We start from the raw sequence: 26157 nt of genomic DNA on the forward strand, positions 1-26157 counted from the left end.
AACAACCATTTTTCCAACCTTCTGAGTGTAGCGGTTCTCATACCTTTAATTAACAGGAAAAAAAGTATATTTAAAACATCTTATGTAACTTAGAATAAAACAGAAATATTTTTCTTGTCCCCTTCCCCAGCCGCTAGAACCACCACACTGGATGTAGCTTAAGAAGTTGTTTCTCGGTTTCTAGTCGCTGAACTCAACTCAGCACGTCAAGCCACTGAATGTGTTTGGGTTTTTTCACTAGAAATTCTGTGCAATCCTAGTTCTTTTAGAAGCAAGAACCAAGCCCAAATACTTCTTATTTCTGTCAGTATTTTCCTTTTGAAGTGCTGAGAATGGGCATTTTCAAAACTGGTGTGAAAGTGCAGTCAGTAATGAGTGGTCAGACTTAATGAGTCAACAGTAAATGATAGTAAAACATCCATTTTCTTTGGGCTTCCTTATCTTTTCCTCTCCCCAAAGAGGACTTTAAAAGTCTGAAATCCAGATTGTGGAGTGCTGTCTCTTCTTATCAGGACCGAATGAAAGGCTCCTGGAGGTGGACTCGCTGTTCTGGAGGGGTGCGAAAAAAAAAAGTTCTTTCATGGTCTGACCTCGGATTCTTTCTTAATTTTATCTAGCCCTGACCTGTTGGCTCTGCTCTGGCTCCTTTCAAGGCCTTCGGAGCTTCACAAACATGCAGCAGCTGAAGGAAACAATGACAGGGCTTTTAGGAGTTGCAATGTTACGCTCTCTTGTAGCCTTGGCTAAGTAGCCTGTAAACAGATGCTTTCTGTGAAGCACTGGCCAGAAAGCCAAAATTTTGGCTGTGGTGATACTGTCACAAACAGCCATGTAACACTACTGATTTAAGGCTCTTCGTTTTGTATTCAATATAAGCTTCAGTTGACTCAACACCCAGAGTTTGCCTCGTGTACGCAATGTGGTCATGGTACAGGTTTTATACTTATAAAAGTGTATATATATATTTTATACTTATAAAAGTACTCTCTGGTACAGGTTTTATACTTATCTTCAGTGCTATAAGTTTATCTGGAGTAAAAGAATCATACAAAGACAAATTATCAAAACCTGAGCGGGATAAATGCAGTTTCGTCTTTTGCAGAAAACTGACTTGAAGGTAGTGTTAAAATGTAATTAGGACATACGTATTTCTATGTTTTCTTTTGAGAAAAGAGGATGGAATTGTATATGAAATAAGATTTTTTCATTGGCTGTGTTGTTAGTGTCATGCTGCTTTAAGTTTAGAGGGTTTTAATTATGTACTAGGATGTATTGAGAAAGGAATTTTTTTATTCCATTGTGAATATGGAATGACATTATTGTTCTTGGGAAATTTTAGGAAAAGTTACTCTGCGATCTCGGTCATTTAAGAATGAGGTAGTTGCACTAAAAAGTACTTCACCATCTGCAAACTGATTAGAAGCACATTTTGTTTTAGTTGTTTAACTGCTAATACAGGCATTTAATCTTTGATGCCGCTAGTTTTTCCAGCTGTGTTCCTTGGAAGTGCATGAGGACACCATCTGGCTGTAATGAGGTATAACTCTAGCAGATGGAACTAGCCCACGTCGGCTGGAGAGATGTTCCTTCCTTCCTCTCCCCATGTCACTTTTATCATTAGGGATATGTCTTCAAAAGAGAGGACTTCCTTTGTTGGGTTTTTTGGGTTCTCCCCTCCCCCCTCCAAATAACGGTGGCTGCTACAGCAAAACCGAGGTTTGCAGTGGATATATTCCAGAGGCCAGTAAGGGTCAAACACCGTTTGTTCTGTTGTGGAACAATAGCAGATTGGTTTATGTGTTTTTGTGTATTCGTCTCAATGTTTTAGAAGAACTGAAGTTCTTCTAAAGAAGACTGAAGTCTACTAAGTTTTAGACAATATCTCGATGGAATTCCATGGAATACACCAACAAACACTAAAACTAGTTATGCCAAGAGAAGATACCAGCTCTGTAGTTGCTTTTGCTTACCATTGTGTATATATTCACTAGATCATTTATATTTTCCTAAGCTTTGAAAACGGGGCTCCCTGTGTTTAATTGTTGCTTAATTAATGAGTAGATATAATTGGAACGTATTAAAATCTTAACTTTTGGAAAAGAAAATGGGAAAATCTGACTGAGAGCTGCTTTGTAGTAGCAACTTCTCTCCTTACTGAATGAGAAATTGAAGATTTACATAGAAGCGAGGCTGATAGCAGTAGTAAAAAGTACTGAGTAACTTCGAGCTGGTGCAATAAAGCCTGGATGTTCCGATGAACTGTAGAGCAACAGAACTGCTAATAAATCAAGTCTCAGTTCTTCGTGATATTTTGGCAGTTTCTCTCAGGTTCTTGCACCCAGACAGATAAGCGGATCTGGTTCTCCCTCCGTGCTGGGAAATGAAATGACTTCTCATAAAGCCAGGGGCGGAACATCTGAGTGCATGGTAATATTTTTCTTGAAGAATCTGTTTGTACAGCATTAACACCAGTAACTGCTCCGAGCTCCATACCTGGTTTCTGAGAAGCTGAACGTAATGAGTAAGCGTAACATGTCTGGTAAGACAGTAAAATACACAAGTAAATCATTGTCATTCGAACTCTTACCAAGATTCAGCTACTGTAATGTTTAATGTTTTTTCCAAGTTACAATATAGGTTTTAAATGGTAATTCAATGTAATTTTTTTGCTTCTACTTGAAGTATTTATTTTTACTGTAGTTTTACTATAAGGTGTGGAACCTCTTCATAGAGTCACAAAACAAAGAGAAGGCTCCCCCGTGTGTTTTGCCGCTGAAAGACCCATCAGGGTCAAATCTACGGAGCTCACTGCTGAGCTTTATGGGAGAGTGAATGGCAGGATGTGGGTTTCCAGAGGAGCATCACCAGGGAGCAGTGACTTACTGCAAAAGCTGCTCGAGGAAAATGAGGCTGATCCTACATAAATTGTGAAACGATGATTTTGGAACAGTATCTGTTTTGGTAATTTGAAATTAATCAATATAAGGCATATCTAGTTTTTTCCTATTTTATAGGTGTACTATCACTAGTGGGGGAACTCGTGCCTCCAGCTGAGCTGTTATTGATGTCTTTTAATACAGAAAGGTTTTGGTTATGTAAGAAGGGCATATGAGGCAGATCCATTATACTCTTGTCAACCTGTGCCAGCTTATCACATCCAGCCTATAATTTCCTTTAAAAGACAGTCTCTGTGAACTCCAGAGGCACTCCTGTAATAAAATCTATGAATGAGCTCTAGCATGTTTATATCAATATCAGTGCCAGACTCTTGATTTGTACAAACACTGTAGTTTTTGTATTCACCAGCAGATTTAAGTAATAACGATCAAATGCCTATTAAAAAGCTGTGGGTGCTGGGACACTTCATTTTAGAACAACCTGATGCCAGCAAAAAAAAGGCAAACTGAAACAAACCTCATTCAACAAAAGCGAAATAACTTAAAAACAATGGAGCCAGTTGGTAAATAGGGTACAAAATTGTTCCTCTTTGCCTCAGGTGTGGGAACAAGCCTTTAACCACTACACAAATGCTAACATTGGCAAGGGAATTGACTGAAGTGACTCAGTGTTACCAGGCTGTTCAGAGTGGTTTTGAAAATGCAGAGGTGAAATCTTGATGTGAGTTTTTTTACTTAAACTGAAATAGTGTTGAATGGGTTGAGTAAATCACTGTATCTAATTTGTTTCTGAATAGCAGTGATCTAGGGAAAGACGTGTGTGTTACTCTTGGGTCTGTTATGAGCATGACCGATGGCCTCAAAACTCGTTTCCCTGATTTCTGAGCCTTTCAAGCCTCCTGTTGTTGTATAATGTGCATGGACGGCATACACTAAATTTGAGACTGTCGGCCCCCCAGGTGGCCATGCTATGCCCGATCTTTTATCAATGATTTATGTGTAAACTATTCAGGATATCTATGCTGGTTAAAGATAAGAAAGCTCCTGAAGTTTGTTTTCTCTCAAAGGGCATGTCTGACTTCGAATGTTTGATCCAGCTGATGAACTGCTAGATGAAAGCGTTTGTGGCAAGTTTGCACTGGGGTTTCCATTGAGAAGTAAATCATATCCTGAGCCTGTAAATGAAACTAACAGTTGTTAAAAATATTCTGAACAGAGGCTACTTCAGACAAGAAAGTAGTTTTTACCACTTCATGAAACAAATAGTGAGCGAGTATCTGTTGGAACTGGAGGCAGATCTTTGGCTATTGGTAATCTTGTTTTGTGTATGGTGAAGCCATAACCATGGAGCGGCATCTCAGCCAGTACTTTGGTCTTTGCTAACGTTCTCCATGTAATCTGTGAAGTTTCATCTCAATTTCTTCCGCTGCTCAGTACACCCCCTTTAAAATTATTTTATATTCTCCATTTTAGATTACTCTAACAATCAAACTTCCTCAGTTGCTGTTTGAGTTACAGGTACTGGCAGCTGGTTTTCCAGTTATCGAAGCAGTAATGTGTGATAGCTTAAAATTTTGATATCGCGTTTGGCTTGAACTAGTCTTGCCACCAATTGGACTGTGATGTCCTGAAGTGTGAATAACCGTGGGTTATAGATGGTAGAGACTAGTTAAGAGACCTTATTTTTTAACAGGTTCTTCTATATAAAGATAATTCTTTTTAAAGCTTCTTGCATTGCACCAGATAAGATGAATAGTACTCAATGTTGTGCTTTTTCTAAATGTAGAGCGTTAAAGACATTTAGAAATAAGATTAAGAAAATGTGGGTTTCTCAAAGACATTAGAATTCTTTCTGTGGGAGTTACATTTTTGCCTTTCTTCCACATCCCATTATTCTTCCTCTCCTCCCCAATCAAGTGTTAATGAGGAATGCAGGTTTGGGTTTTTTTCTTTAAAAAAAAAAAACAGCAATGAGGATAAACAGACCTCACAGGCTCCTCATTCAGCTCAGCAGGGCACTAGACCTTAGCTATTCTTCATTTCACAGTGAAGACGATCAGTTCTGGGTGACCACTTTCAAAGGGCATGGAGTTTTTGAAGGTGCTCGGCAGGATGATAAATTGTCGTGTCTGTCATCCTGTGTCTTGCGGAAGTGCAGCAGGGGTCTCTTCTGCAGGAACTTGTAAAGAAAAAGATAGACGGTGACACTTGGCAGGCGGGATGCTGCCTGTTTGGGTGGAATCTGTTCCAGGAGCTGCTAAATAGTAACTGAAATGAAGTTTTTTTGAAGAACGGATGGGAGAATTGATGATTGTAACAACCTCCTAAGGATAATCCTAATGAGATCTTAACAATGTTCCGACAGCCTCTTGTTTAAATTCACCTCAACAAGTCACCATAACTTGATTTTGGTGTATTCGGATCACTTGGTATTTTGAAGCTCAGTTATCTTTTTGGTTGGGCTCAGTGTTTTCAAATTCACATCTTTTGTTTTTCACAAATCTTTAAGATATTTTAAATATTTCCATAGAATATCTTCATATCTTTGTGAATTCTCAATATTAAAATTCTGTCTTTTTTTAATCGCATGCTTGAGTTTATTCCCTATGTTTTTGTCTATCTCCTGCTTTTCTTTGATTGTAGTTTGTTGGCTAGGAACAACTGATGCCATCTGTTAAAGTCATTCTGTAAAGTGAAAGAAAACTATAAAGCAAATTAGAATTTTACCCTAGTGTAAAAAAATTAATAATTTTTAACATTTTGTTGTTCATATTGTGTACTTGTCATATTAAAGTCTATTTGAAAAATGGGAATGGGCTCCTCTTGCCTGTTCTGCATGTTAAGCATATCAAAGAGATATTTTAATCCAAATTTAAGAGCCCCTTTTCCTTTATGCTTAGATTTTGGTGAAATAGTCTTTTAAAACTAAACATACATAGAGGTGTAAAGTCTACCTAGCAATATCTCTTTTAAAGCTGGTGTTGGTAACTACAGCACAAAAAGATTGTCTGTTTCAAAATAAATATGAAAAAACATACAAAATGCTTTATTACGACATTACTCTGCAGTCTTTACAGAAACATCGAATCATAGAATCATAGGATGGTTTGGGTTGGAAGGGACCTTAGAGCCCATCCAGTTCCAACCCCTGCCATGGGCAGGGACACCTCCCACTGGCTCAGGCTGCCCAAGGCCCATCCAACCTGGCCTGGAACCCCTCCAGGGATGGGGCAGCCACAGCTTCCCTGGGCAGCCTGGGCCAGGGCCTCACCACCCTCATGGGGAAGAAATCAAATTTGTGAAGATTGCATTGCTGGTGCAGAGGCTGCAGAGGGAGCTAACGAACTGATGAAAACAAAAGTCCTATTTGTGGGGAAGAAATGGCAGGGATTTGTGTTCCTACTTATTTCATGAGAGAGGCCACGTGAAATCTTACCTAAAATGCAAAAGAGGAGAGCTTATTTTGAGAAGGGATAATATTATGCTATTTTACGGCAAGAAGAAAAGAAACAAACATGATCAGCACAGATATGTAACACCTATCTAGTCCTTCTGAAAATCTTAATAGAAAGAAATAGATTAAAGACAATAGAAGAGGAAAATGACCCAATATCCACATCAGTAGTGGGGTGAAGTTTAGCTGAACCCAGAAGAGCTTATACATACTAGTAGCAAGTGCTACGACTTTGCAAATCATCATCCCTGGAGGTGTTCAGTGCCAGGTTGGATGGGCCTTGGGCAGCCTGATCCAGTGGGAGGTGTCCCTGCCCATGGCAGGGGTTGGAACTGGATGGGCTTTAAGGTCCCTTCCAACCCAAACTGTTCTATGATTCTATCCTCATTGTATGATAGGGTTTTGTTGCAAATACCGTTGCAAGGGAGCAGGCTGCAGAGAAGCAGTGCAGCCTCCCTGGTGGTTTGCATTCCGAACCACCCATGGGTACCCTGTGCCATCTCCACTTACAGAAAGCTCAAGGTCCCCTTTCTCTCATTTTCCCGTACTGTTTTTTCACTGGAATCAAGGCCAGTGTATCACTAACAGAACTGAGAGAAGCAGCAAACTGGAATATGGGTGCCCAAAGACACGACCAGAGACAGGGAACTATGGGGACCCTTCAAGTTAGGAACTGTGGCCCTCTAAGAATGCCAGAACCAGCTTTCAAGAAAACATGCGGAAGCTGAAGTTGTGAGTCAAAGGCATTATTAACAATCACTGTTGCTTCACAGCACATCTCCTCTCAGAACCCAGAACCAAAACACTTCCTATTTGTTTGCTGACTCCTGTCTTCCTGCCTTTGCTTTGATTGCCCTCCTCTGTTACAGCCTGCTTACCCAGAAAGAAGTGTTGGTTTCTGTGAACCTTGTGCTGTTTGTTTTAACAAATCTTTATTATTGACTGAAAGCACTTTCAATATGTTGCATACTACTATGAAATCTAGCTCTGCGGCTGTGAAGGTGTGATTTTGTTACAGATAGAACTGTGATATTTATCGTACTCCCATTAATTTCTGTTACAAACTTTGGTTTCAGGCTTTCAGAAGCAAGACTGGGAGATGATGTGACTGATTCTAGTGCAGTCTGGGGAAAGATTCAGGGAAATTTGCAGAGCTGGACAAAAGACAGGCTTCCAGGCATCTGGCCAATTTATCGGTCTGCTGATTGTAGCAGACAGGTTTTGAACTAAACTTGCAGGAGAATCAAGTTATCTCACTATCTGTAGAAGTCTGAAAATCCTTACTTTTTTTTCCTTGAGTCTAATTATTCTCTTTCTCTTTGTGCAGATCCTAGAAGAAAGTATCATGTGAGGCTGCTGGCATATAACAGCATGGAAGAAGGTTATCAGGCAGACCAAACAGTCAGCACTCCAGGCTGTGTCTGTAAGTGTTGTAGGTGCATGAAGAATTTATTAAGAACTGAGTTGTTTCGAGGTCGCAGCAGCTCTGTGTTTTTCCCCTACAATTCAGTGTAAAACAGAAAATCAGAAAGATCATATCAGTGACAAATACTATCGTAGTCATCCTGCGACTGAGATGGTCTCTGTGTTCACGTACTGCAGCTGAGGAAACAAGATAGGCACCAAGCACCTTCCTTGCCCTACTGGATTGTCTGCATCGTCTAACCAGAGACGTATCACGTATCTTATGAGAGATTCATCTCTCTCCCTTGTCCCCGTTTTAGAGTTTTGACTAAACAAGTGGGGCAACAGAAGTGATATGTGACGTGCGTTGAGGTAGAGGGGTCTTTAATAGCTAGAACCAGATTTCTAGTTCTGAATACCAGGTATTGCTGGGTGGGGTCAGTTTTGAATCTAAGCCTGAATCTAATCTTATCAGCATCTGTATACTAGTAAGTATACAGTATACTGTCTGTATACTGGTATACTAGTTCATTAAATAATTTGTGCTCCTTTTTTTGTTTTAAACAGCTGTCCGTGATCGCATGGTGCCACCACCACCGCCCCCTCACCACCTCTATGCCAAAGCTAACACTTCGACTTCTATCTACCTTCACTGGGGAAAGCCTGCCTTTACATCTGCACAAATCATTAACTACACAGTCCGCTGCAACCCAGTGGGGCTGCAGAATGCTTCTCTGGTTCTCTACCTTCAAACGTAAGTACAGTGCTACTAATGAGTCTTGGGTTTCCTGTTTCCAGATCCTTCCCCCTCAATTTCTACTCTTTCTGTCCTCTCTTAATTGCCTTTTACTGTAACAACTTTTACCTTCCTTTGAGGACTGTGTTTCGCCCAGTGGCTGCTACGTTTGTTTCTGGGGTTATTTAAGATGTGTTTGTACAACAGTTTAATTCTCTACCTGTGATCCTTGTGTTGGATCTTGGACGAGCTGTTGAGTTTTTCATGGCTTTTTACCTTTCTAAGTTGAATTTCATTTTAAGTTCTTCTTTGACCAAACAAGAGAGGTTACCTATTTCACAGGTAGCTTGTCTTGGCAAAGATGGGACTTAGTTCAGTGTCTGATTTTAAGACTGAAAACAAGAATTTTTGGATTTTGAGGGGCTGAGCATGTTTTTGAGGGAATGCCACGTTCCTGAGTGTGCAGCACTCTGCCAGGAGTAGGAAGCTAAGTAGGAACTACAGCTTGCTTTCCAGCGAAGCAATGCATGAGCCACAGAATGGCAGAACAGGGAAGAAATTCTGCCTGGGCTTAGTGTTCAACTTTGCCCAAGTGGTATGGGAGCAGAAGACTTTGCTCCATTGTACTGCCCGTGCTGGGAGTGTGATGCTGTTGAGGGAATACCTGTATGTGTAGCTTCCTCAGTATTTGGGTTTCCTTAGGCCCTCTGAATAAGAAAAATACCATCTTAAAAGATAGTTTCCATCCTAATATTGATGGTTTTCAAAGAACACTCCCCCTGCTTGTGTAACTCCTGACTTAATGATTAGACTCAGTATAATCACTGTGTAAAATTCTTAGTGTGCAGTGTGAAGCGTAGCAATGATGCTAATTTTTGTGATCGGATGAAACTATTCAAAATATTCCTAGAATCATAGAATCGTTAGGTTGGAAAAGACCTTTGAGATCATCAACTCCAACCATACCTGTCTACTACTAAATCATGTCCCCAAGCATCCCATCTACCCACCTTTTAAACACCTCCAGGGATAGTGACTCAACCACCTCTCTGGGCAGGAGGTGACTGCCTTTGCAGTATGGAGGATGAAAATACTAAATGAGATTTAATAAGGCAATATCTGTAGAGTAACACCATTTTCAACTGAAATTTAATCTCAACTTGGATGTTTTCAACCAGAATTAATACTGGCGTATATGAAAGCTTTCCCCCTGCCCCCAGAATCAAAATAAAACAGAATGTCTACAACTAACTTTGTGATCAAATAGTAAATTGCAATATTAGAATTAATATAATAATTTTTACAATGAATAAATTACAAAACGTGACTATGAGATGAGTAGGGAACATTCATATTCTTCAGAGAATTGAGGTGAGAGAGGCCATAAGTAGAAGGGGAAGTTGTACACGTAGGCTGTGTCTGTTCTGTGGAATGAGAAGAGGATCCAGGAAAAGCAGGTGGAGCCAACAGCATGTCCCTTTTAGTTGTGGTGCTGGTTGGAGTTTTAAGTGTTACTCCAGCTTGGAAGCGTAGAGTCCCATGGACGAATGTGGAAAGGCTTGAGTTTGGGGTACCTACTAGTGATCTGGGTGATAATATTCTTGGACTTGCTTGCACATCAGCTGTCCAAACACCCTTTAGTAAAACTTGAGTTCAAGTCAACTGACAGCAGCCATCACGTCCTCCAGAGAGCTCCACGGTTAGTACGATCGCATTTTTATGTGGGTAACACAGATGGACCATGTGATTGGACTTGAACTGGTTTGTCTTGTGTTGAACTGACAGTGAGAATCTGCTCATAGTGAGTAAGAGCTTTTGAATTTGGGATATTTGAGCCGATTGCTGCTGTTAAATTTATTTTATTCCTTCATCTGTATAGGTCGGACACTCACATGTTAGTTCAAGGTCTTGAGCCAAAAACCATGTATGAGTTTGCAGTTCGGCTGCATGTGGACCAACTCTCCAGTCCCTGGAGTCCAGTAGTCTATCATACTACCCTTCCAGAAGGTAAGGAATGACGAGGAAAGGACCGCATGGTTCTAAGAAGAAAACTTTGTAAACTAAATGGCCTGAAAAATTGCTTTTAATTAATTATTAATTTTGAGCTGTCTGTAGAAGAGAAGAAATACTTTCCTCTGAGATACAGGTACCGTTCTTCTCAGTGAGAATAGAAAAATGCTGTCAGGAAGATCCATGTTTTGGAACTGTGAAATTCTTCTTTTCAAAATCTCTCTAAATCTAGCAATGATTTTTGTATAAAATGTAATATACTCACACCACTAGCAACCACTGAATGAAAATAACTTGAATAAAGAAATTAAAATATATATATATTGAAGAGGCAGGGCTGATTCGTAGGCATTATTAAAACATATTTTTAAACCCAGTTTTAGAAACTGGAAGAATATTGCACATCTACCACCGTAGCTACTGGTTTACTTTTCTGTCAGCTTGGTCAGTGAAAATCAAGAACTTCAGTTTCATGTTCTCTGCGATGCTTGGGATGTACCTGTTCCCAAGGTAATGATGTGATCTTTTTTGTCAGTAATTGTTTCCTTCTGGACTTGAAGGAAAAATATGAAACTAGCTTTTACAAGATCTAAGCTATTGACCAGGTCAGAGATAAAGAGAAAATTTCTCTAGGGGAGCTGTGAGTATGTGGGGTTTTTATATGTTGTTCATCTGGGACGTAGCAGTAGCCATTAGGTCTGCACATCAGTTTCTTTCAGAGCAATTTAATTACATGTAAATTAGGTTAGCCTAATAGCATTGTGCTACTGTTCTCACAGCACCATCTGGCCCTCCAGTAGGAGTGAAGGTGACTTTGATAGAGGATGATACTGCTTTGGTTTCCTGGAAGCCACCTGATGGTCCTGAAACTGTTGTTACACGATATACTATCCTCTATGCATCCAGGAAGTCTTGGATCGCTGGGGAATGGCAAGTGTTGCACAGAGAAGGTAAACTAAAATCGTAAACCTAGGAACTGGATGAACAATGATGCTACTTATAACATGCTTTGTTACTTTCAGCTCCCTCCGACAACGGTAAGAAAGAAATTCATATAAATGTTCTCATAAAAGTTATAATTACTTTAGAATTATTCCCATGGTTGTGATGAAAATGTATTAAAAACCAATTAATACTCAGAAGGTGAGTGGGGAGGGGCGCTGTGTGGTCTTGGAGCTTAGTGCATGCACGTGAACCAAAATATCTCATCAATCCAATTCTATCCATCGTATTTCTGTTTTAGCACGATTGTGATGATTTCATTTTGTAAATGCACTCTTTCAGGTCTGATGTCTCTGATTGGCCTTGCTCTCTAGAAGTAAATAAATGTGTCTGTGTGGGTTTATGTGTTTCTTTTGATCACTGCCAATCCAGTTAGCTCAGTTTGCTTAATGAACTTTCCCCTACTCTCAGTAAATTGCTCTGCAAATTCAATTTAGCCCTCTGGCTCTCTTCCACTGCTGAGCCCAGTTAGCTAATCTAACAGTAACTCAGGTGTGGTAATATGGACTGCAGTCACATCTTTGAGATTAGATGCAAATATAGGCTAAATTTTTATAGATGCTTCCAGAACACTGCTACGATTTTCAAGAGCTACATCAAGAACAGATTTCTGCTATAGCTAGAAAAAAAGAAAAAGGCATTTAGCATTCAGTTGGTATTCAAAATACCAACTTAAAATACCAACAAAAAATAGACTTAGACAGTTCAGAATAGATAATGTTCTGATAATGTATTAAACCGGAAAGGGGACGCTCAGTATTACAGAGTAAAGTCATGTGCTTGCGTAGCTTATTTGTTAGGATTGCCCAGGAAGAGTTTGGTTGTTCTGTGTTGTTTCGTGGCTGAAAGCTTAGTTATCAGCAGAGAGCAAGGGTTTAAGGTTTCTGCAGAGAAAATTCATAAAACTTGATGGCTGCACTCGCAGAGGACAATTGGTTTCGCCATCAATGACCTATTTTAGGTCAAAGATGGTGCTTGTCCTTTGTGCTGCTCCTGAAGAGACGAAGAAGGACCAGCAGCGGTTTTGAAAGGTGGCAGCGCCGCTTTGTCTGTGCTGGAGCAGAATGGTATTTGTCGGGCTGGCCTCAAACAGAATGGGCGGCTGTGGAGAATAACAGTTAAGTGACTATTAATCTTAAGCAAAATTCACAAAAAATAACCAGTCTCTTAAATATCAATGAGGTCTAACTAAGGGTTAAAACCATGGGGTTTAATTATTAAAACTGTTCAAAGGAAACAGTGATATAAAGTTGTCACATTAAATTTTTGAAACGAACAGTGATGTGACGTTGTAATATTATAGGACAAATTTAATATTAATTTTTACTCATTAAAAACACAACAGATTTAAATTCACAGAGAGCTTATATTTGAAGAATAAATCCTGTCACTTTGGTGATGATATGCTGTATTTGTTGCATGCAGCAAAGTGGCTGAATTGCTTTTAGGTATTTTCTTCAGCTCAGCCATGACTGAAACTTGAGCAGCATCTCAAGTAGATATTTTGGATGAGGCGATGGCAATAACAATAAACGTTTTCCTGTGTTTCTATACTGAAAGTGTTGGAGGGAATAAGCAAATGAAGACCTGTACATCTCGGTGTATTACTACGTCCACTGATTTTAGAGTCACTGATTTTGTGTTTTGCAAGATATATATTGGGGTCATGGAATTTGGGCATCTTGGCACATTAGGACAACCTGTAGTTCTCTTCATTAAAGTACAGATGAAAAGGCCTGTGAAAGAAAATGAGTGTGTAGAAGTAAAATGGACAAATACTGTGATAGTCCTGTGACGGTCCTTTCATAGGTAATTTGAGGTAGAAGCAGGATGTGGGGGTTTTAATGCACTTATTCTAATAAGATCGAATAAGATTCTTTGCAATAAATAGCATTGTTTTGTCTTGACACTAAACTTATTCTGCAGAAGATTTTAGAATCTTAACCCCATTCCTCTCCCATTCCTCCAAATAGAAAAGTTAACCCCCCACACCACACCAAAACAAAAAAACCACAAACCAATCCTTTCTCTTCATAAAGTCCTCGCGTGGGCTTTAGTTCACGCTTGCAAATTTCTCCCAATCCACCGCACTAAAAACCAAAACCTTGTAATTGGACTGAGCTTGTGTTAGCTATGGCAGAATTAGAAAATAAAACTGCAGTTTGTTGCTCGTTTGGGATGTGGGTTATCTTTCAGCCACCTCCCTGGTTCTCCTCAAGTGGATCAGAAGTTACAGCCTTTACACGCTTGGTGTGCAGTAAATGGGTACAAAGTGCTTCCTCTGGCAATGCACCAGATTTGAAAGGAGCTGGTGAGAAAGAGCCCGAGATACCGAAACATGACCTTTCGCCCTTGCTGGTGCTAAATATTACCGCTCCTTTGGTTACAGATACCTCGCATTTTACTTCAAATGCTTTCAGCTAATGGGTGTTTTTTATGGAAGAGTAGAAATAGCTTTTGAAGTAGCTTCCCTTTTGCCAAATGTATAATCTTTTCTGTCAACACAACAACCTTATATTTTATACGCTCCTGTGATACTATAAATTCTGACTTCTGGAACTGATTTGAAAGGTCGAAATTTAGACTTATGTCTGAAAAAGTCAATGGAATATGTGAAAGAGAACAAGGGATAGATTTGGTCCTGTAAATGCCACTGTTTAGGGAAAGAAAAGCAATATATTTCTATGTTAGGAAGAAAGATGAGCATTTTAGAGAAGAGCTGAATTTTAAGCAGCAGTCTGCAGTCTCTGGATAGGCAAAGCTCTTATTGACTGTGATACGAGTCTTCCCTGTCTAAGGACGATGCAAGTGAATTCTATTTGTGTTCTTAATCTGGTTTTGCTGCCTTCAGGGACTTTAGGAAATGAATCCTTAGCATGTGAGAGACACATTTTCTATAACATTAAAGTAGTACAGCTTAGATGCGCAGTAATCGAGGAAGCCGACACAGGTCTAAATAGGTTTTAATTTTATTTTAAAAGCATGGTATAATGTGCTCTTATCTGTCTGTTCACTTTACCAGCTAGACCTGAAATGTGATTAACTGAACCTGAACTATTTTATGACAGTTTTCATTCACATTCATAGTGCAGTGGATCCATGGAAGAGAAACACGTGGATTAGTATGTGAGAGGGATTTAACAGTCTGCTTTCTCTGCCTGAAAGTCTGGTTAATGCTTGGAGCATCTCCTCACAGATATTATCACAACATAAATGCCATCACATTGAAATGCAGGGAGTGCTGGGTTTAGGTTTAGTATGCTGTGTATCACAGCCAATAATCAACTCTTTGTTTTGAACTGTACTGGTGCTTCAGTGTGCTGTTCTCGAGCAGTACGGAGAGAAAGGACAGAAGGGGCAAGCAGGCAACCCCAGTTTTCATTTTGCACCCTGTGTCTGCAGGATAGAACATACAGATGTGATCGCAGTCCTCAAACAACAAACGTGGTATTGGAAAGAAAGTGTGGGCCCCAGTGTCTAAATCTGTCTGTTCCCACAGATTCTGTCTAATTGGAACTGGTTTTTAACTCTTTTCATAGGAGCAATGACCATGGCCTTGCTGGAAAACCTTGTAGCAGGAAATGTCTACTTGGTCAAAATAGCAGCCTCCAATGAAGTGGGCGAAGGACCCTTCTCGAATGCGGTAGAACTTGCCGTCCTGCCAAAGGAGACGTCGGAGTCTAATCAGAGACCTAAACGCTTGGATTCAGGAGATTCCGCAAGTAAATAGTCAAAATGTTTTGACTACTGCTGTCACAAGTACCAGGAAAAAAGATCCCTGTTTGATTTAGCTTGTTTAGCTTTCTGGGTAAACCATTCTGTTTTCTGTGAGGCAGTCCTAAGAGTGTCATATTTTCTTCTGAATGAAACCATTTGGGGATTTTTACCTCAGTTCAACTCAGGACTGATTTAATTCTTTTGGAAGTTTGCCTTTCAAATGAGAATACATTAACTCTTTTTTATATAATATCAGCTTTGCAGCCACTCTTTGAAGGCACTTCTGTTAAGTCCTTTATTTGGCTTGAGAGGCCACTTGGGTCAGTTAGAACCACAGAGCCCAGCAGAGATGAGGTGGCATCTCAAATGTGTCTGAGATTTGCTGGTTTTTGGTATTCCAGCATCCCAAATCAACCTGTCAGGCAGCCATAATACCAGCATATATTTTCATCGAAGAAGTCAGCCCCAGCTGCAGCTCTCCCACCTGCAGGGAAAAGCTTTGTGTTACCTTGTGGAAATCAAGGTATCATTAGGGGTTTCCCCATAAGAATGGACGAACACATTGTCTTTGTCTGACACAGAAGAGGATGTATCTTGGTGACTTGTTACAGATTTTAAAGCTATTTGGGGAGTTAAAAGCTATTAATTATCCAGACACATGAACCTTTCCTTGTTGCTACGCATTGAATTGTGATTAAAACACAGGGATTTTTCTCTCAGATTTTCTCCCTTTCTGGAATTAATTTGTATTTTAGGTCTGAATAAGCAAACAGTCGTGCTCTGAAGGTTAGTTTGGCAGATACATGATGTCAAAGCATAAACCAAAGTGAACCATCCTAGGTGACGGTGGCTGGAATTCTCCAAGCCTTTTCCTTTTGTTGTTTAGTAGCAACCTGCCAGGAAGGGGTTGGAGAGAGGTGCTCGGTTCCATGTTGTAGGTCACTGAAGAGGCTGGGATGTGGGTCAGTCCTTTCTTCCCCTCCCACACCAGGACTGCATACACCAGACTGTTTGGGCTACAAATTCTGTTTTCAAAAGTGTCAAAATGTGTGATACAGAAGGTCTGGAAAACTCATTAAAAGGAAGTGTTCGTCTCTGCGTTGTGACTGTAACACTATTAATTTTCTGACAGGGAGCAGGGGGTAACTCTTCTTAGTTACTGAGGCCTTCTATATTCTTTTTCGCTCTAGCTTATTCTGACTATTACCACCTGGACCAGAAATCAATGACTGGCATTGTTGTTGGGGTTTGCATAGCCTTGACCTGCATCCTTATCTGCATCCTGATCTTAATTTATCGCAGTAAAGCCAGGTACGTTTAACTTCTTGGAGGCTGAGCTTTCTCAGTGCACTAATTCTCAGGACATGCCTTCTTCTCCAAGAGTGTTAAGTTCTCTGAAGTCTCTTCACCTATTCCTACCAGCAGTGGACACCAAGCACTTTGTTGGCTCTTCCTGCTTTACCTGAGTCTCTTCTCCAATGAAAAGAAGGAAGAACCTACAGAATGAGTCAGTGGTGCTTTGACAACTAAGTATGAGGCATGTTTCCAAATAAAAAAAAACCCTTTTGAGTCAGATAAGTGCACTGCTTTACGGCATCTGCTCCTCCTGCTCAACCCTCCAGCCGGCACAGACCTGGTTTGCAAGGCTTTAACGCTCTGGTGTTGCTGGACATGAGGACTTCTGCCATAAAGCGGTTCCACGCTGCAGTTCATTTGCGGTGTTGCAAGCCACCATCTGTCTGTCTTGTCATCAGCTGCGGTGGGGCACAAACTGGCCAAGTGATTCTGCCCGTAACTTTGGGATCAGAACAAATATAAGTTACTTGAAATAGTCAATTAAAAAACTGTCTCAAAGTGTATTTTAGTAACAAGGATGTTTTAGCATACATGCAGGAAGAAAGATGGATTGGGAGACAGTCTCTGTGTAGCATTGGAGAAAGGTCTTATTATCATTAGTGGTTGCTTCCTCTGAGTAGTATTACTGATGATGACAATTCTTGTCCGCTTGTAAGCTTATAGCCTACTGTGTATGATTACTGGAAGCAGATGTTATTTTTATCACAAGGAATAACATTAAAATTCCATGAGAGTTAGGAGTATCATATAACAAAATGAAAATGCCAAGAATATATCAATATTACTTGATTAAGAATAGCTTCAAAGTTTATCCTTGATTTTATTTTTTTTTTAAATTTTCTTCCTGTGGGTCATTTTTATTCCTGCTTAACGTTGTATAGGAAAACATCTGCTCCTAAACCTGTGCAGCAAAGCACTGACCAGCTGTCACATACCAGCATCTCATTAGCCAGTGCTAATGAGGTGGAGAAGAGTATTGAAGGAATTGCAGAGAATGAAGAATCCTTATTGCCAATGATAGTGGGAAACAGCTTCATCGATGCTAAGGTACTGCGAGCGTTACTCATTCCCCACATGGGAATCTTTCTTTAGAACTCATTGCTCTAACATCTGAGTCTTCGTTACAAGTGAAATATGAACACTACAAATGCACAGCCCCTTATTTTAATGGGACAAGCACAGGTTTGGCAATCCGGGGAGTCAAGAGTCATCTTAAAGTACAGCCAGAGAATCCGATTCAATACACTTGTCCTTGCAGAGTTTGGCTCTGGCACAGGATCAAAAGATAAAAGCTTCACAGACTTGGGGCTACCAGGTGGCCTCTGCTAGTCCAAGGAGATAGGTGAGAGAGTCCTTGTCAGCACCTAGTTCAGTAAGCACCTCTGCACAATCTACTCAAGTATGACACAAAACCGGTATTAAAAAACACATTATTTTTCTGTATATTTACTGGGAAGACAGCATTATATTTTATAAACTCCTATTTGGTCAAATTATAAATTCTAGATGGTGAGATGTATTAGTGGATATGTAGAATCTCACAGTCCCAAAGTCCAGTGTGACAAAACCGTGTTGACCTTACTTCCACACACAGACCATACTGCCTTAGGGCCGCTCTGGAATGGAGCTGCTCCCTGGGGGTAGATGCAGGAGCTGGGAAATGGAAATGGACACCAGCTCTGGTTTTGACTTTTCTAAGGCAGTAGAGGAATACCAGATCACAAAAAAGTGACTGAGCGCTAAGACTTCGTTTGCCTGCCTTTTCAGTAGGGAGCCAGTAGGTAGGAATAGAAAAATATTTTCAAATATCTTAGAAATTTAATTTGTTGAAATAAATGTCTCTGTGTGTGTGTGTCTCCCTCTGCTGCAGGGGGGATCTGATCTGATTATTAACAGCTATGGGCCTGTCACAAAGACTAACTGCAAGAAAAGGTGGCTGTTCTTCCAAGATACTAAGAAGGTGAAGACAGAGGAGGTAATTGGTCTAACAGGCAGAAATGCAGTCTTTACTGTAACACCCTGTATTTGCAAAGGAAGATGCACAGTTTTCTCTATGAAAAAGCATAATTAGTGGTATAAATTTTGATTGGATAGTTTCAGTCGTGTTAAGGTTGATGGTGTTCTAACTTGTAGGTAAAGTCTTACAGAAGTTTCACGTTCTGTCCCAAGTTGTCGGTTGTTGTAACTCTTACAGTTAACTGATGGCTTTCTTGCTTGTGCCCTTTTATCTATGAGCAAAAGGATTTCTTGTGTACTGTGTGTATGCATAGCATCTACAGTACTATGTCTACAGAGACACTGCAGAAATACAAATTCGAATTAAATATGTATTTATAAATGAAAATAATATAAAAACATTAAAAAATCCCCTCCTCCCCTGACAGCTAAAACTTTATTTGCTGAAGAGAAACCAGAAGAGGAAAATTAAATGATTTACCCAAAGTACTGAAGAAACTGGGAATCTGAGTAGAACTGTTTGGCTTCTGAAATTGTGGCTCCGGATCTGTTCTCATGCAATTTCACACCTACAAGCCATTGAATTGTAACTCGTGTTGTGCTCTTGTATGTTTAAAGAATAGGAAGTCTCAAAATCCATGTTGTAAATTCATATTCCAAAATATTTCCCAAAGCAGCTGCATATTTCTGATACTTCTATAAGCAAAATATTTGCTGCCATGCAAGGAGTAATGCTTAAAGAATGTGTGAAGGGATGGGAGACAGCTCTACCAAGTATATTTTTAAAACACTATTCAGGTCTTTTCAGTGAAATAATTCTTGATTAGCGATGCTTAGCTAGAAGGGATTATATCATCTAACATGGAAAAGTATGAGCAATACTTGAGACTGATTTTTTTAAGCTCCTGTAGGAAAGCCCACGTTGTTCCGAGCTGATGCAGTTAGAGGCACTCTGGTGGAATGGGAGATAGGAAATGCAGTAAAAATTCGAGTTATGGCTCAGCTTTTCAGAGGCTGAACAACCTTTTCCTCTCTGCTTTTTTTGTAGCCTCGGAGAAGATTTGTCCAGGCGGTGTGCCTGTATCAGCCAGGCACCACCGTGCTGATCGGCGAGGATGACTCCCCCGGCTCTCCCAACCAGCAGTCTAATTTCCAGATGCCATTCAGTGTTGTCGCCGACACGGAGCATTCCGCCAACAGCGAAGGGAGCCACGAGACTGGTGACTCTGGAAGATTTTCTCAGGAGTCCAATGATGAGATACACCTCTCCTCTGTGACAAGTGCCACGCCTTCCACTCCCAGTCCTTTCGTAAGCAGTGACTTGGGTACAAAGGTGACGAGCCCTGGCATAAGCAACTGCACAGAGTCTCCTCTGCCATTTACTACTGACCAGACTCCTACCTTGCCTCATCAGATACACTCTGCGGTGCAAAACTGACATCCTTAGGGCCACGCCAGACATTCTTGCAGTGTATGTCTGTTCGAAGGACAATGAACAGGGAGCCAAAGTTTTATTGTGGAAAGCCTGACTAACCTCGCAGGCAATCCCATATTTCTGTTGAATGTTTTTGTTTTGTTTTGTTTTGTTTGTTTTTTAAAACTCACTCATTTTGAATGTTCGGTGGTCAACAAATGTGAAAGGACAGTGAAGATTTCTGACTAAAGTTAAAAATATGTCACTGGAGCAAAGGGAAGGCTGTTGGCCCTTTTGCTGACTATCTACCTCAGTTTGCCGAGAGGTGAACTCTGAATGACGACTGCTTTACCTCATTTGTGTTCTAGTTGGTCTCAGCTATGGAACTGATGATACTTCCTAGTAGTGTTGTTTTATTTTGAGTTTCTTTTCTGTTTGTTTTCAGTTGTGTGTAGAATATATGTGTGTTTGTGTGTGCTTGCACGCACGTGCGTGCACTCAGTCATTAGGGAGTTGTATAGGTAGGGGAACAAGATTGTTTAGCTGAAGCTCTGTCTTTAAAACGAAGGAAACCTCAGAGTATAAAATGTAATGATTTAATGTGGTTGACACAGAGGATGTTAAAAACAGGGAAAACTGGCGTTCGTGCTTCCAGGTATGCAGCCACATGAAATCATGAAATCTTTTGTACCTCTTGATTTCTCATAACCCCAGTAAGCCTAGGACAGTGCCTTCCCCCCAGAAACTCGTGCCAGCAACTGCTGACAGGATGTACGCTATATCTTTAGGGCTCTGGGATGTGTTGGGTTCCCCACAGTGACAAAACTTGCCCCTTTTTTGACAGTTAATGCTCGAAAGCATGGCAAAATGAAGAAGCATTCAGCATTTCCAAACAGTTTGGCTCTGCCAGAGATCCATGGAATAGGCAATAATGTCAAGTATTCCAGTATCACAGTACTTCTTAGCAACGGTGCCTTGCATTATATATTAGGAAATTACTGATTTGCCTTATGCCTTTTTAGTATTCATAAAGTTGCTTCGGAGTACAGAAAGATGCCTTAAATGCTTCTTAAATGTTATAAGTAAACTGTATCATGAGTTTATAGTTCACTTTTACTCAGCTTTTAGTGCTGATAAGCACTGCTAGCATTGTCTCAGAGCTGCTGTTAGGCAAGGAACGGGTTTGCGTCCTTCGCCTCGTGTGCTGTTAGCCAGGAATTTTAGCTCAGGGAGTGACGTTACCCACATGCCAATCTAAAACTCTGATTAGGCGACCATGAGAAATGAAAAAGCCAGAGCTTTAGTTGAAGAGTCTGTTGAAAGAGGCGAGTACTGCTACTGCCTTGAACCCATGCAATTCCTGTTTTATACTACCTCCTTTAAAAGTTATTCTAGTGGGTTTTTTTGGTTTTTGTTGTTGTTGTTGTTTCTTCCTGTACTCAGGGAACAGTTTTACTTTTGAGCTGCCTCACGGAAACGTGGGGCAAACTGACAGGGTATCATGTTTTGTTTTTTTAATAGGAGAGAGGAAGAGAAGGGAGGAGGTTGGAGTCATCCAAGGTTATACACTTGCCTGTATCTATATCCAGTCCTCTTCTCCACTCCTCCTCTTCTTTTACTTTAAAAAAAAAAAAAAAAAAAAAAAGATTAGGCGTATGTTTTAACTTTATAAACCGTTTCAAGTGTAACGTTGTGAGCAAGCAGCCATAGGAGCTCCTGGCTCTACTGGAGTCTGTCAGAACTCCCTCTGACTATACTGGGGCCAAGGCATCGATATTAAGGTAGGCCAGGCTCACTTTTGTTCCTTATGTATCAAAAGCTGGTCAGACGTTGTCAATAAGCCCTACCCTTCTGTCTGGTTTGTGTTGACGAATCGGCCTCTCGTTACCGTAGTACTTTGCCTTGTACCTGTTTGCTAGTTCCGAGCCAAACAGTACACGTTCACCTTTTCATAACAGTGTTGATTCAAATGCTTTAAAAATAATCTTGTACCAAAGACTTTTCTGTAGAAGAGAAGGAAGCTGCATATTGTCCAGAAATAATTGAACTAGTTAAAAGCTATAGGTTTGAAGAGCTGATTATGTTTTATTGTATACGTAGTTACTAACAAAAAAACCAATAGGGCATCTTGATTGTAGTAGTTGGTTGCATAGATGAGTCGTATGCTTCTACAATTTTAACTACCTTGTTGTTACAAGAGCCTTTAAAGAAAATTATTATAATACCAGCAGATATCTCCAAAGACTTCCAAGTGTAATTTTTTTCTCCAGCACGTAGTTGATCGACAATACAGTATTAAGAAAAATATTTTTTAACAGTTTTTTTTATCTACTTGCTGAAGAAAAAGCAAACCTTTTCACCAAAGATTTATTTTTGGTCTCATCAGGCAGAATGTTTAGTGTACAGCAGAGTACTGTTTCTAGTTAGGTAAAGTGTGAAATAATCAAAACTAGATTAAGAATGTGTAACTGTAGCATGAAGTTTCACACTTCGTCTTTCAGAGTAGCCTCTTCTGTTAGTTTCATTCCAAAAGAGCCGATATGCAGACGGTAACTGTTTCTCCAAAGACTTGTTTGCTGTAAGTACTGATAATCAGATATCATTTTATGACCTTCATTACAGATAGATGCTTTAAGTCCTAAACTTTTTCTTCCAGAGACCCACTTTGTAGTTTAACCCATGGATAATTTGACAGAAACAGACTTCATATACGATTTGTCAGTCTAATCTTGATGATCTAAGTTCAATAGTCAATATTCAGGGTGCGAGAGAGCAGCGCATCCAGAACTCTCCTCATCATTTGATGTTTTTTTAAGGTACTTTTTATCAGCAAATAAAGAAAACCAAAGATATTTAAAGTTACCTCAGCATAAAGGCAAGCTTAGTTAGATATTAATTATTCTGTCTCTTTCTTTATTTTTATGTTAACCAAATATAATATATTTCTCCAGAACCCAGTGTACATTCACGTGCTTCCTTTTGCTTTTTCACATAGTCGTGATTACTACAGAACAAAAAATATGTTCTCCTCAAAATTCATGGCCTATTACTAATCTATCACAAGATTTTTGGGAGAAAATTTGTCTTATGATTGTAAACTCCACTAATATAAGCAAAGGAATCTCCAGAAAAAGTGTGTAGAAATTGATACTTTCTGTATTGAACTCAATAGCCGAATCAATCCTTCATGACTGTAACAGTGCGAAACTGGGCTCGAAGTTTAAATGCTTCCTATCCGTGAAGCCAACACATGTAATTATCGATATGATATTACAGATATTGATTTTCTTAGAAGCCCGACCTGTGGCTGTCTAAGGAAATCAGTTTTTCATATGTAAATGTTCATTCTGTTGGCCTAGAAAGAGCGGGCAGGTACGCAGCAGGCAGAATGGTTTCAGGTTTTCCAGTATTTTTTTCTTCTTGGTCATAACTGTGAAAACTGGGTCCTGGAGAAAAAAAAAATCTATCATTTTTCAATTATGAATTTTACTAAATATGTTCTGGAAGATGAACATAAATGTGGAATTTAGTGTTACACTATGTGAACTGATTTTGTTGAAGTGTATTAAGAGCTAAGGAGCCACGGCTGGTGTAAGGAGCGTATATGCAACCCTTGTAATTTAAAAAGAAAGAAATGTTACAGTTAACGTGACTTGAAAAGCAGCAAAACTGATAGAGGAAATCTTGAAAGTGGTTTACCATACAAAGCGTGTTTGCACGTGAGGACTCTGACCTTCAGTTGCAACAGCAATGCCTGTTCTGCAGGACCTGAATCCAAAATCGGAGGCTCAATCTGCCCACACTTACGCTTCTGTACTTTCTTCATATCTAACAAATAAAAAGTATTCTCATCTTCCAGGAGTTCTCTGGGAGGAGTGGGAATGTGTACACTGCATAGAACAGGGCCTATCAGTTGACCCATTTTTTTTTTAATAGCTCTGCTCTTGTAAGAGAAACTTGAAAAATCTGCATATCCCTTCATAAATCCTGATATTAGCTCTGCATTTCCTGTATAACTTATGAGTTTTTAATAGAAAGGAGTGTTGAGAGATTTCTCCTACCTGTTTTTTGTTATTCTTCCTAGTTCATTGCCTCTTTGGTTTTATTCTCTTGCTTTAGATAATCATTTAGGATAGTTCTCGTTTGCCTTATTCAACTCGGGGTCCTCATCCTGTTGCCTTTTAAGTCAACAAGAGAATTAGTTTTTATTTCAATTTGCATGATCTGGACAGACTAAATTCAGTTCTTTGGTTTTTAAATCTTCACAGTATTATGATAAGGGCAGATTTTTTATGTGGTTGAAACCCCTATTGCCAAATGGATTTTTGTAAGATAACAAGTTGCCACGTATCAGAAGTCTCCCGTGACTCCCCGTGCATCCCGTCTCAGCCTGGAGTAAATAGGTGAATATTTCCAGTCACTTTACCTCTTTTTCATTGCAAACTAAATTAACTTGAATGTTTTAGTGCTTGCTGCAACCTGAGCGTACACAAGAATAGTGACCGTGGGCTGCTGAGTCTCAATAATGAGTTACTCTGGGCAAACCTGTAAGCTCCTAGACCAGGAGCTCTTGCTCATTTTACTCGTTACACAAAAAGTCCATCTCCCAACATGGGGAATGTCTGTAGGTTTTGTAAAACATACCATGTTTAGCAAAAAACCTCGTTCGCACCAGCTGATAAGAGAGCTGCACAAGCGTAACTGGTGGGGGTTCGCAGCAATCCATTTATTGAAGTTCCGCTGGTAACACCGAAAGCAGAGTTGCAGCCAGGAATTGGGAAAGTTCTTAGCTTGAACCATTGTTACACGCTTGCTAATTGCTGCAACTGCAGCTTTGCTAACGGCAAGTAATTTCTAAAGCGCAGGAATTTAACTGTCTGTAGGAAATACTGAGCGCCTTTCTATAATAACATCATTTAAAATACTTTTTTTAATGTAATGGTGTATTTTGGAACATGTTTCAAAAACCACAAGTCTGAACCCAGATCGCTTTCTGTTAATAGAGGACCGGGTGAAAAGAACACAGATTCAATTTGGCTCAGATGCAATCGAGTTTATTTCTTTGGAATTCCCCTAGGTTTACACCGAGACTGGTCCTAATTGACTCCAAAGGGATGTAAACATGTACTTGAGGTTTTGCTGTGTTGGGTCCTCTGGTTCCACTGCGAGCCGTGCTCCTCCTGGAAGTTCCTGACTTTTCGTGGTTGCATATACCCACCTTGCACCTGCCTGGGGTGTATTCAGTGAGGACTGACTGTATAGGAAAAACTGACTTATACCAATGTTGCTTTTTGATTGATTGGTTGGGTTTTTTTTGTTGTTTTCTTTTAAGTTGTGAATGACTTGCCAGTGTAGGAGCCAGGTATGTATCTCACACCGTGGTGGTCTGGATCCTTTCACTCTGTGTGCCATTTTCTTCCAAGGGCAGCGGCAGCCGACTGGGCTGGTGGAGGATGGAGCTGAATTGTATTCATTTTATATTTGTCTCAGGGGATCAGCTCTGTGAATTCCATCGCGTGAGGGAAGCTAATGTTTGCCCTGATTTGAATGTAACTTTTTAATGTCTTTTAAAAACTATTTTGTTTAATAATGTGGATTTGTTTTTCTTCTTCTAGCATTCTAGTAAATGTTACCTAGTGTGTTGGTTCATTTTTGCCCTCCAGGGTTGTTTATATACTAGCCCAAGGTCATGCCAAAAAGTAATAGAAGTTTAAATGCCAAATGTTTATGAAACTGCTGTCTAAATACTGATTGATTGCACAGTTGAAATAAAAGTTTTCCTTAGTAAAAGTGCTACTTGATAAATACTTTTATTTTCAGTGTCTCTGAAGAGTGGCTCAAAACAAAGAAGATAGAAATACGGTGCCTCGGTTTAGGCTGAGCGGTTAGGGAGATGTCAGCACTTAAAGTTGTAAAAAGAGGTAGAAGGTAAACTGCACGTGCCTTTATCACTGAAATTCATAGAACTTTCCCAAACACCTAATGATGTTTGACTTGGGTACCTGGAATTGTTTCCCACCTGGCACAGGCCCCTGTTTGTGTCCCACTGCTGTCAAACACACATGCAAGATCCCTGTTTTGGTTAATTGGATTGTGGAAAATGTGGTTCTTGGTGCAGTCATTCTCAAAAGTCTGGAAAGCTGCTGACAAAGCTGCACTACTATTTCCCAGCTTTTCTACACTTGCTGAATGATGAACCTGGTATTTCGAC

The 26157-nt window shown here is 40.0% G+C and overlaps 1 protein-coding gene across 1 annotated transcript in view; it reads left to right on the forward strand.

Annotated features, from left to right (window-relative positions):
* Positions 1 to 25674, forward strand: part of PRTG (protogenin) — a 94494-nt gene extending 68820 nt beyond the window's left edge. Inside the window, exons 12-20 of the mRNA XM_054077805.1 lie at positions 7679 to 7774; positions 8323 to 8509; positions 10371 to 10498; positions 11281 to 11451; positions 15043 to 15225; positions 16411 to 16531; positions 17458 to 17623; positions 18447 to 18551; positions 19581 to 25674. Of these exons, the coding sequence (XP_053933780.1) occupies positions 7679 to 7774; positions 8323 to 8509; positions 10371 to 10498; positions 11281 to 11451; positions 15043 to 15225; positions 16411 to 16531; positions 17458 to 17623; positions 18447 to 18551; positions 19581 to 19970 (1547 nt within the window). The 3' untranslated portion in view covers positions 19971 to 25674. The remainder of the gene's footprint in view (positions 1 to 7678; positions 7775 to 8322; positions 8510 to 10370; positions 10499 to 11280; positions 11452 to 15042; positions 15226 to 16410; positions 16532 to 17457; positions 17624 to 18446; positions 18552 to 19580) is intronic.
* The last annotated feature ends 483 nt before the right edge of the window (positions 25675 to 26157 follow it).

Source organism: Cuculus canorus, chromosome 12 (assembly GCF_017976375.1).
Source record: "Cuculus canorus isolate bCucCan1 chromosome 12, bCucCan1.pri, whole genome shotgun sequence".
Classification (NCBI taxonomy): Eukaryota; Metazoa; Chordata; class Aves; order Cuculiformes; family Cuculidae; genus Cuculus; species Cuculus canorus.